The sequence below is a fragment of the Symsagittifera roscoffensis genome, chromosome 2, assembly GCF_963678635.1.
Source record: "Symsagittifera roscoffensis chromosome 2, txSymRosc1.1, whole genome shotgun sequence".
NCBI classification, from domain to species: domain Eukaryota; kingdom Metazoa; phylum Xenacoelomorpha; order Acoela; family Convolutidae; genus Symsagittifera; species Symsagittifera roscoffensis.
The window spans coordinates 83400392-83419429 of NC_087063.1; the positions used below are offsets into that span (position 1 = coordinate 83400392).

At 33.9% G+C, this 19038-nt stretch overlaps 1 protein-coding gene across 1 annotated transcript; it reads right to left on the reverse strand.

Moving 5' to 3' along the window:
* Positions 1 to 2857: 2857 nt before the first annotated feature.
* Positions 2858 to 11945, reverse strand: LOC134839481 (uncharacterized). The gene is made up of 5 exons (XM_063855049.1): positions 11237 to 11945; positions 6781 to 6878; positions 6010 to 6201; positions 5241 to 5371; positions 2858 to 3436 (listed from the first exon to the last, which is right to left on the reverse strand). The coding sequence occupies exons 1-5, from the start codon at positions 11443 to 11445 to the stop codon at positions 3149 to 3151; spliced, it is 918 nt and encodes a 305-aa protein (XP_063711119.1). The 5' UTR covers positions 11446 to 11945; the 3' UTR covers positions 2858 to 3148.
* Positions 11946 to 19038: the final 7093 nt, after the last annotated feature.

Below are 19038 nucleotides of genomic sequence, written 5' to 3' on the forward strand. Positions count from 1 at the left end.
TTTATTTATATTATGGGTCTGTTTGTTTGGTTATTTGTTCATATATTTTTTTTCATGTCTATTTAATTATTTGTACATTTCACTTTTGCTTTTATTTATTTATTTATTTAACTATTTATGTATTTATTTATTTATTTATTTATGTATTGATTTATTTTTTTATTGCTTATTTATTTATCAGGTGTGTTTTGTTTATTTGTTGATATTTATTTCTATATTTATTTAATTATTCTTTCTTTCATTTAGTTTTGCTTTTATTATTTATGTATGTGTGTTTATTTCATTTATTTATTTTCATTTATTCATATTATGGGTCTGTTTGTTTGGTTATTTGTTCATATATATTTTTTCATGTCTATTTAATTATTTGTACATTTCACTTTTGCTTTTATTTATTTATATATTTATTTATTTATGTATTCATTTATGTATTTATTTATTTATTTATGTATTGATGTTTTTTTTATTGCTTATTTATTTATCAGGTGTGTTTTGTTTATTTGTTGATATTTATTTCTATATTTATTTAATTATTCTTTCTTTCATTTAGTTTTGCTTTTATTATTTATGTATGTGTATTTATTTAATTCATTTACTTTCATTTATTTATATTATGGGTCTGTTTGTTTGGTTATTTGTTCATGAGATATATATTTTTTCATGTTAATTTAATTATTTGTACATTTCAGTTTTGCGTTTACATGTGGTCAAAAATTTAACCTATACATGTGTTAGTACGATTTTTAGTTCTAGAACTGTAATTTCAGGCTCTTTCTCGATATAGCAAAATTTTGGTGTATACATGTATTAGTACGATTTTTTGTTCTGGAACTGTTATTCTTCAATTATTAGTTGTTCAAGTTGTTTGGTTTTTGCTTCAGTTTCTATGCCTTCGGTGTATTGCGCGTAGCGCCTATGTTTTAGAAGTTGGAAAGTTGAGATTTTCATTATTTTGTTTCTTTTTCAACTTCTTATGTTCGTGTTGTAGAGCAAATGGTGAGAAGCTTCGCTTCGCCCCTGTGTAATTTATAACCTAACTTTTTTTTTGAAAAAAAGTTATAACAGGGTTGTGTGAAAGTCAGAGAAGATTTTCAACTTCTAATTTCGAAAGTTGAATTTTAATATCAGGCTTCTTAGCGAAATAATAGTTTTATTTATCGATTTGGTTTTCTCAATTTTGGTTCGGTTTATCAGAAAATTGTCGATCATAAATTAATCTAGAATTTTCAAGAGCTTTAAGGCCATATTTTTTCTTAGAAGTTCGAAAGTTGAGTTTTTCATTATTTTGCTTTTTTCATTTGCGTTCACTCATTCGTTTCTGGTTGTCTGTTGGCTATGTTATTTTGCTTATTCATTACCTCTTTAAATCAAATTTTTGTATTGGACTTTCAAATAATTAGAGATAAAAAATATCATTCTCAAACAAAGGCGGATTTAGGGGGCCCTCAGGGGTTCGACCCCCTCACTTATCAAAAGGTCCCCACTGTATAATTATTTTATGACATCAATTTTCGTCGACAAACCCAAAGTTTTTGGCTTCTTAAAATTGTGCTCGTTTTTCGGAAATTTTGTGACTTTTGGAAACTCTTTGGTCGACCCAATATTTTTCGCCTTAGTTTCCGCTCGGACATTATTTCTCAATATTTGTTAAGGTCATTTATGAATACCATATGAAACGAAATTTTTAATTTTATGACAAATGTTGCGAAACTCCACTTCATCTCTTTGTTTAATTTTCAAATGTCATGTATCTTTACCTGGAATGAATTTCTATCGAGACATCTGATTTTTTAAAATATTTTGTTAGAACTTATTTTCAACATTTGAACTTTTATCATTTAACATTTTTTCGATTTCAGTTTCTTGTGTTTGTGTTGTAGAGCAAAGGGTGCGGAGCTTCGCTTTGACCCTATGAAAATTATCACTTATTTATAACTGTGTAAATTATAACCTAATTTTTAATTAAAAGAATCTTACAGGGTTGTGGGAAAGTCACAAAGAAGATTTTCGTCTTCAAACTTCTAAAGTTGAATTTTAATGTCAGGCTTCTCAGCGAAATATATTTTTTTGATCGATCTGGTTTTCTCAAATTCTGTTCGGCTTATCAATAAAGTGTCGATCATAAAAATTATTCAAGAAATATCAAGAGGTTTAAGGCCATATTTTTTTTTAGAAGTTCGAAAGTTGAGATTTTCTTTGTTTTGTTTCTTTTTACCTGCGTTCACTGGTACTTCTCTGGTTGTATGTAAGCTATGTTTTTTCTTTAGCCGGTACCTTTGATAATCAAATTTTTGTATTGGACTTTTCAAATAATTTGAGATAAAAAATATCATTCTCAAACAGGGGCGGATTTAGGAGGCCCTCAGGGATTCGACACCCTCAGTAACCAAAAGGTATCCACTGTGCAATTATTTTCTGACATCAATTTTCATCGACCAACCCAAAGTTTTTGGCTCCTTGAAATTTGTTTGGGTTTAATTTCACAAAAAAAAACATGAAATCAATTTTATTATTTGATTAAGATTCACATTCTCAGTAAGTTCGGCTACGATTTTTTTCTGCTGGAACGGTTGATTGACATGCCTGGCAATGTTGCTTGAGTTTGATTGGCTGATATCGGCCAATCAAATTCTTCTGCGTTAGTTTTAGCTAAGAGATGGAAATATTTTAATTTTGGACCGTTTTGTGCATAAGACCCGCAAACTTTAAGTAGAGGCAGTATTTTCCAAGTAACTTAAGAATTATTTTTCTGCTAAGTGGAATTCGTCTCATTTTATGCCCGCTAGCTTTCCATGCTATTTTTTGATGTGCCGCAAGTTTTGCGAAGATCCGCTATCCTTCTGCGTTTAAAACATCCTTTTGCTGGAAAGTCAATTAAATTACATCGAATCAGTTGGCAGATAACTGTAACTCTAACTGTAAATTTCTATTTTGATATGAGCCATAATTTGCTGCAGTGAAAATCAGATAGAATGAATAAAAGTATCCTTTTTATTTTGCGGGTCAGTTGTCGGTCTTCGTTAATTGGACCCTTTCCGATTATAGCGAACCCGCAAAACATAGACCTCCTACGATTAAAAAAAATCACTTTGGGGGCTGTACAAGTTTGCTGCTAATCTGGCAGTTAAAACAGGAAAGCCGTTTGTTTTCACGCATACATATCTCCGTCATTATAAACCCTTGAGTCGTATTGTCCATTTTGACTGTTTCCGCCTCCGTTGTTGTCGAAGAATCCATCATTTGGAGGAGGACTCGTCGTTCCGAACATGAGGGATCCGGCTGACTTGTACCCCCCTCCGTAGTTCCCTCCCCCACCTCTCTGAGAGTGATGAGTCATGGAAGGGTGTGACATGACGTCATCATGCGGGTATCCCTGGTATATTATCTCATCCACTTTACCGTCGTCCAGTTTGAAGTAGGCGAAGCTCACTGGGATCTGAAGCAAGATGAGTTTGATGAAATTCAAACAAAATGTGCATAGATGCGAAAATATAGGCTCGAAAGAGATGATAACTATTAGTGCTAATAGTAACAACGTTCTGACTTTGTGGATGGTCTTTTGGCAAAAACGGTAACGTAAATATGTGGATGGTCTTTTGGCGAAAACGGTAACGTAAATAGATGGATAATTTTGAGGTCAAATGGGCGTTATTTTAAATGGTCCAAAATCTTATTTTTATTATTATAATAACGACAATTTGAAATCAACGAGCAGTGCTGTTTCTCTTCCGACTTTCAAAAAAGTGCGAAATATTGATTTTAGGGGTTGCTTTTTTTATTCAGTCAACTTTCGACTTTCGAACGAAACTTTTTTGACGGATGTTTTATACAATCTGAAAAATTGATTTCCTGGGCTCAAATTCGAAAAAAATCACTTGTGACCGTTTTATGTGAAAAAAAAATTGCTAATTTGGCCAATTTGGGATAATTAACGCGCTATATATTGTGTTCATATAAAACTGGTAAGCAGCGGATTAATTCTTGAATCGAAATTGAATTGAGGCAAGTCATTTGGTTCTGTTATTATAATTAAAGACGCTAAATACATCTTTTCAAAGTTTAGATTAGCGTGTGGGGATAAATTGAAAAAAAAAAACTTCGTCAATTTTTCCATCAAAAAACTTTCAAATTGGCGTTAAAGTGATGCCGGAACATTCAGGGCTTTGCCCTGATAAACTAGTAGTCTTGTTAAGAATTGAGAAGAACCCTGCTATTAGAATCACACACCAAAACTAAGACATATGTATAAATTTTGTAGCCTTGTAATTGTGATAAACGTGATAGCATTGTAGCCTTATTGAATCAACATAAAAGGGGCTAGCTGAGTCTCTTTTCCGATATTCGTCTCTTGGTTTTCACTAAAATTGGAGTTTTTAAAGGTTATTTATATTGAATTTTGCGGGTATTAATCCTTGAAAACGTAATTTTAAAATTGAAAAGGTCGATGATAAACTTGGTAAAGGTATATTCTTTCATTACACTAGCGAAATTCAGTGCTACGACTAATGTTTTATTCTAACAACCTAAGTCGCAAATATTGGTGCCATTTGTGGCATCTACACGGCATTTTGATAGCTTGTGCTTTGACAATCGAATAGTAATCAGTTAAAACATTTGATGCATTTTTAATTCATCAAATGAACCGAAAGGAGCTATTTGTTTCAAACAACATAACAATAATAAAAACTTGATTTCAGAAATTTTCTAACTCAATATATCTCGCAATTTTGTGAAATGCATAATTTATTTTAAATGTGGCTTTATACTTTCCAATCTATTACATGCAATTTTAGCGCGGATTCTTTCAGTTTGTTATATTCCAAATGTTTACTTGCAAAATTGTTTGTATTTGGTGCCACTTTTGCTGCATTGCTTTGGCAATTTATTAGCATATGTAGCTGCCCTTATATGTTACTAGTGTCTGCCGATTGTTGAGCGTTGGTAGCGGAGAGGGCAGGGCGTGAGACTCGAATTCTCGAGGTTGCAGGTTAAAAGCCAATATGTTGCAAAGTCTTACTTATTCGAGGCTTTTTTCTATGTTTCTTATTTTACTTTATTAAGCTGCTTTTTCGTCGTGTTCTCGCTAGTGTTTGAGAGGCGCATCTTCGCTTCCGTGTGTAAAAATTGCCGTGATCAATTTCCATGGTTTCGGGCAATTTTATTTCTTAATTTAGCGACGAAGGGGGTGGGGGATTGGAAAAGTGGTAAACTAGCCCAGAGGCGAAGTGACTAGAGCATACCTGGAGGACGCTGAGACACCATCCGATCCAGGCGATGATGCCGTTCCAGCACACCACAGTCCGGTTGATCAGAGTCTCCTCCCCGTCCAGGTACGCCTCCATGGTGATACAGAACACAGAGAAGCACATGCCTGGATCAATGAAGTCATTAATGGATAAGCAGTAGCGAATTAAGGGGGAGAGGGGTGTCTCCTCCATCAACGATTTCACCCCTTTTCCACCCTAAGTGTCCCCTCTTTGGTAAAATTTTACGACATCCATTTTGGCTGATGATCCTAGTTTTTCGTCGGGGCTATTAGATAACTAAAAAAGAAGGGAAGCGCTCGCCGAAAAAATGCGGTTTACTGATAACACCTTCAAAAATTCCTAAGTTTACCACACCTAGAGAAAATCCTAGATCTGCGCCTGTGGATAAGTTTTATCCTGATTTGAATTAAGACATTTATCGGGTTTGCGTCAACCTGTCTAAGCGGATGAAAGTGTTTATCGTATAAGCCGCACTTCTACCGCTCAAAGTTCTCTGGGGTACTTAATGTAGTGTGAATATAAAAAATCAAGACGTTAAAATAAAAAAAACCAAGTCTGAGGGGAAGACTATCAGAAAACTGCATAAAATTAAGCTTAAAAACTGATCTAAACAACACTTATTCATGTCTTTTATAACATAATTAGTAAAAACTGTATAAAAAGAAATTAAAGCGGACCTATCAATATCTTAGCTCTATCTTATTTTGTAATTTAGCGGGGAAATGAAGTTGCCTTTACTTACACTGTGCTATGGTTGAGAGTAATACTGCTATGGCCCTGGTGGGTCCCCACAGTTTGTCCGCGTAGGCGAGGAAGTAGAACATCAAGGACACAAGAGTGGTCACGTGGGTGGCCAGGATGAATGTCCTACCTACTATGATTGGACCTGGCACATCGCCCCCAGATGCTGGGTTCTCGTAGTACAGTTCATTGGCTACAAATGAGTTTTATTTTAATATATCACACTAATAGAAATAGTAACCATATTGTGTAGTTTGTCTGAGATGTTTTCAACTCAGAGGTTCTCCCCACCCCGCCTGCGAGTTTTAAGTATGATGTCTCTTCATATTCTCCGATTGTTACGTAAAATGTCAAGAGGACTGACAAATTCTAGACAAACATTTATGGTATTGATATTTAACTTTAAAAAACCACTCCATAAAAAAGCGTTTTTTTCAACGCGCGCAATCCCCCCATCCCCCTAAAATTTCCGCCTTTAGAAATTTTTTGATGTTGGTCAGCCAAAAAGCGATCTCGTGAAGTTAAACCAAAGGGGGGGGGGACCTTTTGACAAAAATTGGAAATTGGCATCCAGAATTTAAGGGGGGCTGTCGTCCCTGCCTTCCTCTCCCCCTCGGCACGCTACTGTATATTATAGTCTTACTACCAGTTTTTCTAAAATTATGACCAATTAAAATTTAAAAATCGATTATAATTACTCTTCTTTATTGAAAAGACGGCACGATTAGGCGGAAACATAATTGTACACTGAGTCTATTAGAAATGAAGTTACCATAGCCTCTGCATATGTGCGTGTTGTCCATGAAATTGGTATCATCATCCATACCATATCGTACCCCTTTTGCCAACACGTAATCATCCACTTGCATCCTAAAAAAAGTTGTGATTAAACATCATGTTTTTAGCAACCGAACCAAAACTGAGTTTTAGGGTCCATATATTAATTTAATGGTGCGAAATTCAAAATCGAACCGATTTTCTAGACAGATTTTTGGACCATGGTCAAAAGTCAAAACCCACCCAATTCGGTCCAGGACTGTCAAAACATATCTCAAGCAGAATACAAGTTTATACAAAATATATTGAAAGTTATCTCGAGCCTTCGAAAAGTAAAAAGCGATCTGGAAGCTAAAATGATGAAATTGTCTGAAAGTTTTCCTGAAAAATCAGAATCTTATCGTTCTTTCAGAACTTTCATATCAGAACTTTCATATCTTTCAGAACTTTCATATCATTCAAAACCACTCGCAATCTTCTAAATGGGAAATTAAAAATGCTTACACTGATTTTTCTAATGAGTTCTTTATCAGTTGTCCTTTAAAATAAAAAAAAAGTAATAAAATAACTAGAATAAACATCACCAGAGAAATTGGAAAATGAAAAAGAGGAAAATCATAAATTGAGATGGAAAAAAATCGCAGATAGACTCAACTCTGTTTTTTCACAGCTAGGACAATATTCTCGACCCTTGACACTGACAAAAGTTTCCAAAGAAATTGATTTCTTGACTTTTTTCTTTTCTTTTTGTAACAAAGAGAATTGTAGGATGAAATAGATAGATTGTACAAAAATAAATCGGCAGTTTCAACGAATTTGCCTGCTTTGGCAAATAAACCGCAAATATTGCCATTGCTGAACAATCAGTTTTTTCAAAGAACCAGTGGATTCTGGAAAGTTATATTCCAGATTTTCTCAAAGAAACACACAAAACTCCAAAATACAAAAAATGAGATCCAACAGAGGCAATCAACTACTGGCCATTTTTGGTAGCAAATACTCTAATCAAAATAAATAAGCGCCTTCTATATATGCAAGTTTTTGCATATCTAGAAACGAGAAAGGAACAAACTAAAAAGTTGTACTCAATTACGCTTTCAGGAAATAAATTTCGATTGAGGCGGTTGGTAACTTGGATTTAATGAAATTTCACCTAATCTTTATAAAAACGTTCAAATTGTGCAATTTGCTGTTGATACCTCTTTATTTTTTTGGAAAAAACTTGCCTGTTTTGAAGTTTAACACACAAGATACACTAAAGTATCTGTAGCTACATTTATTAGAGGTTGAACTCATGATTACTGCAGGCAAAACAGATGTAATCAGATTTGAAAAACACTCAAACTCATTCAGTTTTTTATTTGTTAAAAAGGAGGAATGAAAAAGTGAGTTTTTCAAACAAAAGCAACAATTGTTTTAGCAAATTTGCTTGTAGAATTAGGTCAAATTACTACCGGCATAAACTGTTGTTAATGGTACATGTTGTTTCACTGAAAATCAAAGTTTTAACCCGTTGGGTAGTGTGGAATTTTTTTCCAGAAGGTACAAGTGAAGAATGTCAGTCGGTTAAGTCGACAACTAAACTGGGGAGTAAAAGTTTGCATCGTGAAAAATAAGTTTGACAGATGTAGTGACATACTTTTGAAAAACAAAGTAGTTACTACAGATCTATTTGTTTGCTGAAAAATTATGACCTGTTTGCTGGAGCACAAATCCTCAAGCTAGAGAAAACAAGAAAAATAAAATCATACCAAACGCAATTGACGTTAAACAATAGATCGAAAATAGTATGTACTGGATAGACTTCCGGGATACTACAGATTTTTGGATTGCTGGAAATTTTGTCCAGAAATGGAAAAAATTATCTAAAAACTTGAGATTGATAAGAAAAAATCACAATATAAACTCGAAACTAATCAACATTTAAGACATCTAAATAAACAAAAACCTTTTAACAAAAAGTTTAGGGGTTTTAAAATATATATATAAAAAGCTACCACAATTTTTTTTTATTGTAAAAATTTGTGAAAGTCAGCCTCGATTGAATTAACCTTATTTGTCGATATGTTCATTTATTTAATAGAACAAGTACTCTCTCACCTCCTGCTTGTTTTAGCGAATTTACATGCAAATCATTATAGTTTGTGTTTTGTTTTAAAATTGATAATTGCGAAAAAAAAATTTTTTTTTTTGCCAATTTGGAATGAAAAGTACTCGTTGGACGTCATAATACGCGCTATTTTGCAATATTTGTAATTCCCAATGCATCAGCAAATCAGTCTAACTGGGAAGTGAACCCAAATTAAACATTTTTGAAAGCCAAAAAACTTTATAAAGAAAAGCGTGAGAGCTCGCAGCAGGGCGAAAAAGTGATGCATTCAGACTCTCCTCTATCAATCTGTTGAAAGTTTTCTAGATTCACTAAATTGATAAACTTTAGGAAAAAAAAGTTTTTGGTTCAGCATCATATACAGAAATTCTCGATAACTGAGTTTAAAATTAAACACGACTGCTGTCAATGAAAAAATTTTGTTTCAAAAATTGATGAAGTTCAAAAATTGATGAAGTGTCCCAAAAAAAATTCGTTTATTGTTTTGTGACCCACGCGCCAAGTAAACTCCAGAATGATGCCTTTTTTATGTTATGGCAGTATAAAAAACTAATTATATATTTTGTATTTCAATTTCAAATAATTCAATACGTCGCTTAAACTCTGTAAGAACGCAATATATTGCATGTTAATCAAAATTATAAAAAAGTGAAATATCTCTTTTAATGAGCTCAAGGCAACAAAATTAATCTAATGCTTTACAAAAATTTGTCAGAAAGGTTTATTTTAAACTTTGATTTTAGTCTGAATAAAAACCACACCAAGCATTAATATTTGTTATTTTTTTCAAAAACAACAATACAACGCCAAGCGCGGGCATTTTGGCAGTGACTTGGAATCCATGGTCATATTCTGTGGTCTTTTGCTACAAAAGTTCACAAGTAAAAAAATAAACTCAAACAGGTATTTTATGGGGGCCTTAGCGACTGGCATATGTGCCTTTTAGCGTGCCTTAAATGCTTGAACTGAGTGAGCTTTCAGATAGAAAAAAACGTAGCCTGAAATTTCAGATATATCCGACGACCACTTGATTGGTTAGTTTGTTCAAACTTTATTTCCACCTTTTGAAAATTCAGCTAAGTGTACGCTGTTCAAAATGGAAACTTGAGTACACAAAACGCGAATCTTATTACTAGTTCTTACTTAGTTTCATGAGCAATCTACACACATGCTAATAATCCTCGTAAATTTTGTGTCTGTCAACCCAGGAAGTGAACAATTCAGGATTTTACTCTCTAAAATGCCTGTTTTTAATGTCCATTTTGGACAACATTTGCTTCAGTAAATTTTTTATATAGGCCAAAATCAAAGGATCGGAGTGACCCTCTATGAAAGTATTAATACTAGATTTCGTTGATTCATCTTTTTTTCCGGGTCTGAAAATGCCAGTTTTCCTCATCTGAACCAAGTTTCGCATCGTAGTGAAATCTTTCTCAAATAGGCGGAGTAAAAAAACTGTTTAGGCGACGTCAGACTTTCTCAGCGAGGAAACGGAAACATTCAATGTGAAAACTTTATTAAACTCGTATGTCTCTCTATTTTTCACGCGAAGTAAAAATCTTAGTGCAAATGAGAAAAACTGGAATTTTCGGACCCGGAAAAAGTTTCATAGAGGGTAGCTCTGATCATTTGCTCTTGGTCAATAAAACTTTTACTGAAACTCGAAGGAAATATTGTACATAATGGACTTTGGAAATAGGCGTTTTAGAGAGTAAAATCCTGAATTTGCGCTTAACTTTCTCCACAAGTGTAATACTTTTTCAATGCGATATCTGACAACAGTAACTCCGAATTCAACAAAGTTTACTTTGAGTTGAACACGCCAAAAAAAGTGAAAATGAGCTGAACAAATTTCATTTTACTTGAACAAAACTTATTATGAGTTGAACAAACTCCAAACAATTCAAAAAAAACTGAAAAGCCTGGAATCCCCCTAAAAATTATCGAAAATATTCAAATGAAGTAAAGCAAGCACTTAATGATGCTGCTCAGAATTGAGACGACTTTGATGAGATCGCAAAACTTTCATTCTGAGATTTTTGGCGCGTAAAATTTTTGAAGCATATAAAAGAAAATAGGAAAAATAATAAAATAATGAAAATGAAATAATCTAATCAGTTTTTTTTAATTTTTGCCATTTTGACCATTTTAGAGTAAAGATTTGCCCTGAAGCTCAATTCAAAATAAACTTAATTCATTTTGGTGTTACTTTTGTCAGATATGGTGTTGGAAAGGTATATTAAACCAACTTTGGCGTCATAACGAACAATTAAAAGCAGCCGAAGTTTTGTGGACTTGGCCTTTAGACGATTTATAAAGACACTTATAAGTTTCTGCTTGCCTGTCGTTGGGAGCCACATATCTGAAGTAGATGTAGCTGGCACACCACCGCCACACCCCATATCTGATGACGTCATTGCACTTGAACCAGGGTCCATGGGCGATCCCACTACCCACCATCACCAGGCCAGAGAACACCATCAGCACAATCAACACCACGCGGGGGGTCTTGATCCCGCCAAAACCTCCTTCTTCTTCGTTAACGCCCATTGTTACGTAACGCACGTACGTTTGTTTTAGTCTAATATCCAAGTTAAGTTGAGCAAGTTTCAAACCAATTCAAATAAGGAAAGTGGTATGTCACTGAATATAGTAAATGACTTGTTGCTTATTCATTACTTTAACTTTGTTACTTTAAAAATGTCGAACTGAAAGTAAGAAAATTTGGTTGATATAAATTTTAGTTCAGCTGGCAAGTTTTCGTGTCTTTTACATTCCTGGAAAAGTTTGCGTTAAAATTGGGCAAATTTTTTGTAGTGTTCGATTGTAAATTGTTTGGTGGGTTCAATATTCGGATTGTCAATAATGATGGAGGTTTCTAACGCTGTTTTTAAATCTGGTTTGTTCAGCCGTCGTTTAATGCCGTGATATTTCACTGAAAAATATATGCAAATAAAAAAAACGTTTCAAGCTTGGAAAAAAACGTTCAATTAGAAAAGGAAACGAAAAATACTATGCGCGTAGCTTAGCATATGCTCGCTTTTGCATTCTGTTTCTGCAGCATTGAATTTAAAAACAAACATTAGTCACATTTTTTATATTTTCCTGTTTCGAATGACTAAACCTTTTGTTCATGCATTATGCACAAAATTAGAAAAGGCATAAGAAAAAAACATACATATATATCTATTCGTTTAGTTGGCTAGTTTGAAAATTATGCTGATGCTCTGAGATGAATTATTATTAGTTCTTTGATTTTTGTTAAGGTGTTTTTAATGGATCTTTTTTTTTCGGCCAACCTGTTCATACTTTCAAGCTCAATGATCATAGTACACTCATTTTCCGGAAAAATTTGCGTAGTTAAGCGCAATTCGGAAAGTTAATTTAAAAATATTTGATGTTTCTGCGCGCTCATTATTTGTGTACAGATTTGTTGTAAAAATGGCTTTGTGTTCGGGAAAACTTGACCAACAAGATTTACGTAGCATTTTCGACTCAGCTTACAAAGCTGTCTTTTTTAAAAACAACAACTGAATGTCGCCAAATCTAAACTCGAAAATGAATTTTACGCTTACTTATTTTTGTTCCGAATAAAATTTTATGCAAATGTACTCTAATCAATCTGTATTTTAATTGCAAATTGTATTCTAATCTACTTCTAACTTGAAATCTAAGATGTTATAAAAACAATACAGTTTTCCATACTACGTATTTACTGCTTTCAAAAGTGTTTTCAAGTCCGCCAGTTGGTTGTTTTTTGTTAGTAATGAATGAGGCCAAAATCTTCATGGTTGTCCAATTTAACCCAGCTTGTGACCATAGCATTGAGCCGTTTCTCATCAATGTTACTTAAATGAAATATAAGTTTTATTTGGATTGGCCAACCTAATGCTTGTACTGGTAAACTAACCTGTATAACTTACCCATTTACAAAAACTAACTGAAATCAGCACAAAAAAATATTTATCTTATACGTTGAAATTTCTCACTGTAAAATTTCTAGAACTAACCAATCATGATCCATTACTAAATTTATGATAATTTGTAAAGCTGAAACTGTTCGTAGTTTCAGTCATAGAAAATATAATTCAACTTAGAAAACAGTTGCCTCTTTCTCTCCTCAAACGTCGCAGGAATACCAGTATCTACTAGATCTATTGAGAATAAGAAACATCGAAGAGTAGGATTAGGATTGGTATTGGACTAAGAAGTTGCACGAATACATCGACCCCGAAACTCATCTCGTGCGATCAACAAGTCTCGAGCAGACCTCAAACAAATTTAGAATTAGAGAAAACCTGGATTTAGAAAACAATAAAAAAGACAAATTATTTTTGAGAAAAGGAGACAACCAAAGGAAGAAAAGACTAAACACTTAACACAAAAGAAAATGAAAGTTCACAAACAAGTAAAGACATTTCTCAAAGTGACGCTCACAAGTATACCCACAAGCCTAACGCACCAGTCGTTCAAATGACATCTTGAGCATGTGCTTAGAACCAACTCGTGTGCTTAGAACTAATAGTTATCAAGAAGGGCTCTAGGATGAGCAAATTTGCTGAACAACCGAACTAAAAAACGGTTTTGCGAAAACAACTAAAAAGATCATAGCCAAATTGAATCACTAAAAGTGCAAGTATATAAATAATAAAAAGACTTCACAGAGCAAAAGAAACGAGCAGCAAAAGGGAGATGAAAACTCGATAACATTCCGACTATGGCATGGCAAATTGGTTGGTTTTGCTTGCACAGTCAGAACTTTCGCAGGATATAAAGTATGGAGCCAATAATGCAGCTAATGTATCCATTTAACAAGAACTATGGGCAACTCGGTATTTAACTCAAAAATATGAATCCTTGTCACTTGGCGCTTCACACAGAGAAGTAAATCCTTATCTCATTAATCGATCAAAAGGAGTGAACAAATAAGAATGCACGTACACTTGCTCTAACTTACAAAATCGACACTTCATTTGCACAATATCTCCTACTTCAGCATAATCTTTTTGATTTGCAACAATTTCTCAATCTCAATAGACCTCAACAACATGTTTTTCACTGACAAATCAATTATCACTTTCCTGAAAGGATCTAGAAGACTCCCCATCCATCCCACACAAGAAAAATTTTGATTTTAATAATTTCTAAAACCCCGGGTGGGTAGAACCTGTTCAAAAAATTATTTATTTTATACTTTGATTCTTGTCACTGTAAAATATTTGTCACTAACCCATCGTGATCCATTACTAAAACTTATGATAGTTTGTAAAGCTGAAACTATTCATAGTTTCAGCCAGAGAAACTATAACTCAATTTGGAAATCAGTTGCCTCTTTCTTTCTCTTATACCTCGCAAGAATACCAGTTTTAACTAGATCTATTGAGACTACGAAAAAACTAGAGTAGATTAGAATCATTAGACTAAGAAGTTGCACGAATCTGTGCATCAGAAAAAAAGATAGCGTGACGAACAGACGGTGTACTTTATCCAAAACTAATCTTTGAAAAGGCCACCCCGGTCCTAAACTCACACTGATTCTCATTTTACGTTAGAATCCAGCATTTTGAAGATAAATGTAAAACAAAACAAATCGTAGATCAGTTCAAAGCCCTGAATGTTCCGACTGCCCCTTCATCCATGTCAAACCGTTTGGGAAATTTTTTTGAAAAACTATTAATTTTGGACAATATCAAATATCAAGCGGAAAATTTTGAGTTGTACGACATTAAAACAACCTATTAGCTAGCCGCAATTCAATTTAGAACAATTTTTTTCGCGCGGAACAATTCACCATGCATAAATAAGGCGAGTCACGCTCCAGCATCATAAATAAAATTTTCGAAGCCCGCATAAAACTGACCAAATTGGCAATTTTCAAACTCGTAGATCTTTGCCAAAATTGATCGAAGGTTAAACATCTTTTTATCTTTTTATATTTGATCATAAATAAAATTGCTCCAGCACACCACAGTCCGGTTGATCAGAGTCTCCTCCCCGTCCAGGTAAGCCTCCATGGTGATACAGAACACAGAGAAGCACATGCCTGGATCAAAGAAGTCATTAATGGATAAGCAGTAGCGAATTAAGGGGGAGAGGGGTGTCTCCTCCATCAACGATTTCACCCCTTTTCCACCCTAAGTGTCCCCTCTTTGGTAGAATTTTACGACATCCATTTTGGCTGATGATCCTAGTTTTTCGTCGGGGCTATTAGATAACTAAAAAAGAAGGGAAGCGCTCGCCGAAAAAATGCGGTTTACTGATAACACCTTCAAAAATTCCTAAGTTTACCACACCTAGAGAAAATCCTAGATCTGCGCCTGTGGATAAGTTTTATCTTGATTTGAATTAAGACATTTCTCGGGTTTGCGTCAACCTGTCTAAGCGGATGAAAGTGTTTATCGTATAAGCCGCACTTCTACCGCTCAAAGTTCTCTGGGGTACTTAATGTAGTGTGAATATAAAAAATCAAGACGTTAAAATAAAAAAAACCAAGTCTGAGGGGAAGATTATCAGAAAACTGCATAAAATTAAGCTTAAAAACTGATCAAAACAACACTTATTCATGTCTTTTATAACATAATTAGTAAAAATTGTATAAAAAGAAATTAAAGCGGACCTATCAATATCTTAGCTCTATCTTATTTTGTAATTTAGCGGGGAAATGAGGTTGCCTTTACTTACACTGTGCTATGGTTGAGAGTAATACAGCTATGGCCCTGGTGGGTCCCCCCAATTTGTCCGCGTAGGCGAGGAAGTAGAACATCAAGGACACAAGAGTGGTCACGTGAGTGGCCAGGATGAATGTTCTGCCTACTATGATTGGACCTGGTAAATCGCCCCCAGATGCTGGATTTTCGTAATACAGTTCATTGGCTACAAATGAGTTTATTTTAATATATCACACTAATAGAAATAGTAAACCTATTGTGTAGTTTGTCTGAGTTGTTTTCAACTCAGAGGTTCTCCCCACCCCGCCTGCGAGTTTTTAAGTATGATGTCTCTTCATATTATCCGATTATTATGAAAAGTGACAAGAGGACTGACAAAGTCAAGACAAACATATTTGGTATTGATATTTAACTTTGTAAAACCACTCGTTACACCATAAAATAGCGTTTTTTTTTTTCAGCGCGCGCAATCCCGACCCCCCCCCCCCCTAAATTTAGTTATCTTGGCGCCAAATGCGCCTTTAGAAATGTTTTGCTGTTGGTCAGCCAAAAAGGGTCTCGTGAAGTTAAACCAAAGAGGGCCCTTTTGACAAGAATTGGCTACCAGAATTGAAGGTGGGCTGTGAAGGTGGCTACCAGAATTGAAGGTGGGCTGTCCCCTTCGGCACGCTACTGTATATTATAGTCTTTTTACCAGTTTTAAGAAAAAATTGTGACCAATTAAAATTTAAAAATCTATTATAATTACTCTTCTTTATTGAAAAGACGGCTCGATTAGGCGGAATCATAATTGTCCTCTGAATCTATTAGTAATGAAGTTACCATAGCCTCTGCATATTTGCGTATTGTCCATGAAATTGGCGTCATCATCCATATCATATACGACCCCTTTGGCCAGCACGTAATCATCCACTTGCATCCTTAAAACATGTTTTTAGCAACCGAATCAAAACTGAGTTTTAGGGTCGAGATATTAAGTTAATGGTGCGAATTTCAAAATCAAACCTCGGCCGAAAACCGATTTTCTAGACAGATGTTTGGATCGTGGTCAAAAGTCAAAACCCACCCAATTCGGTCCAGTACTGTCAAAACATATCTCAAGCAGAGTACAAATTTATACAAAATATATTGAAAGTTATCTCGAGCCTTCGAAAAGTAAAAAGCGATCTGGAAGATAAAAAGTTGAAATTGTCTGAAAGTTTTCGTGAAAAAACAGAATCTTATCATTCTTTCAGAACTTTCATATCAGAACTTTCATATCTTTCAGAACTTTCATATCATTCAAAACCACTCGCAATCTTCTAAATGGGAAATTAAAAATGCTAACATTGATTCTTCTAATGAATTCTTAATCAGTTGTCCTAACTCCCAAAATAAAAAAAATGTAATAAAATAACTAGAATAAACATCACCAGAGAAATTGGAAAATGAAAAAGAGGAAAATCATAAATTGAGATGGAAAAAAATCGCAGATAGACTCAACTCTGTTTTTGCACAGCTAGGACAATATTCTCGACCCTTGACACTGACAAAAATTTCCAAACAAAAGTTGTACTCAATTAGGCTTTCAGGAAATAAATTTCGATTGAGGCGGTTGGTAACTTGGATTTAAGAAATATCACCGAATCTTTATGCAAACGTTCAAATTGTACAATTTGCTGTTGATACCTCTTTTTTTGGAAAAAACTTGCATGTTTTGAAGTTTAACTCACAAGATACACTAAAGTATCTGTAGCTACATTTATTCGAGGTTGAACTCCTGATTACTGCAGGCAAAACAGATTTGAAAAACACTTAAACTCATTCAGTTTTTTATTTATTAAAAAGGAGGATAAAAAAGTGAGTTTTTCAAACAAAAGCAACAAATGTTTTAGCAAATTTTCTTGTGGAATTAGGTCAAATTACATGTTACTGCATAAACTGTTGTTAATGGCACATGTTGTTTCACTGAAAATTTATGTTTTGACCCGTTAGGTGCAATAAACATTTTTTCCAGAATAAGGCAAGAGAAGAATGTCGATCGGTTAAATCGACAACTAAACTGGGGAGTAAAAATTTGCATCGTGAGAAATAAGTTTGACAGATGTAGTGACATACTTTTGAAAAACAAAGTAATTACTACAGATCTATTTGTTTGCTGAAAAATTTTGATCTGTTTGCTGCAGCACGATTCCACTAGTTAGAGAAAACAAGAAAAATAAAATCATGCCAAATGCAGTTGACGTTAAACAATAGATCGAAAATAGTATGTACTGGACAGACTTACGGAAAACTACAGATTTTTGGATGGCTGGAAATTTTGTCTAGAAATGGAAAAACTTATCAAAAACTTGAGATTGATAAGAAAAAATCAAAATTTAAACTCGAAACTAAAAAAAATTTAAGACATCTAAATAAACAAAAACCTTTTTACAAAACGTTTAGGGTTTTAAAACATATATGTATAAAAAGCTATCACAATTTTTTAAAAAGCCAGCCTCGATTGAATTAATCTTATAAGTCGATTTATTCATTTATTTAATACAACAAGTATTCTCTCACCTCCTGCTTGTATTAGCGAATTTACATGCAAATCCTTATAGTTTGTGTTTTGTTTTAAAATTGATAATTGCGAAAAAAAAATTTTTTTTTTCAATTTGGACTCAAAAGTACTCGTTGAACGTCATAAAACGCGCTATTTTGGAATATTTGTAATTCCCAATGTTTCAGCAAATCAGTCTAATTGGGAAGTGAACCCAAATTAAGACGAGGCAAGATATTCAGTTTTATTTTTGAGTTATTATGTGGAAGTTGTATCATATTAGGATTGATTTTGCCTGATAAAAAAGGTTACTTTAACTTAAACATTTTTGGAAGCCAAATACTTTTATGAAGAAAAGCGCGAGAGCTCGCAGCAGGGCCAAAAAGTGAAGCATTCAGACTCTCCTCTATCAATCTGTTGAAAGTTTTTTAGATTCACTAAATTGATAAACTTTCGAAAAAAAAAAACGTTAAAAAAAACGTTTTTGGTTCAGCATCATATACAGAAATTCTCGATAACTGAGTTTAAAAATAAACACGACTGCTGTCAATGAAAAATTTAATTTTGTTTAAAAAATTTGATGAAGTGTCCTAAAAAAATAGTTTTTGTTTTTTGACCCACGCGCCAAGTAAACTCCAGAATGATGCCTTTTTTATGTTATGGCGTTATAAAAAACCATATATTTTTTGGATTTCAATTTCAAATGTTTCAATACGCCGTTTAAGCGCTGTAAGAACGCAATATACTGCATGTTAATCAAAATTAAAAAAGTGAAATATCTTTTTTAATGAGCTCGCGGCAACAAGATTAGTCTAATGCTTTACAAATGTTTATTTTAAAATTCGACTTTAGTCTGAATAAAAACCACAAAACAAAACAACGCCAAGCGCCGGCATTTTGGTTGGCAGTGCCTAGGATTCTATGGTCTTTTTCTGTGGTCTTACGCAACAAAAG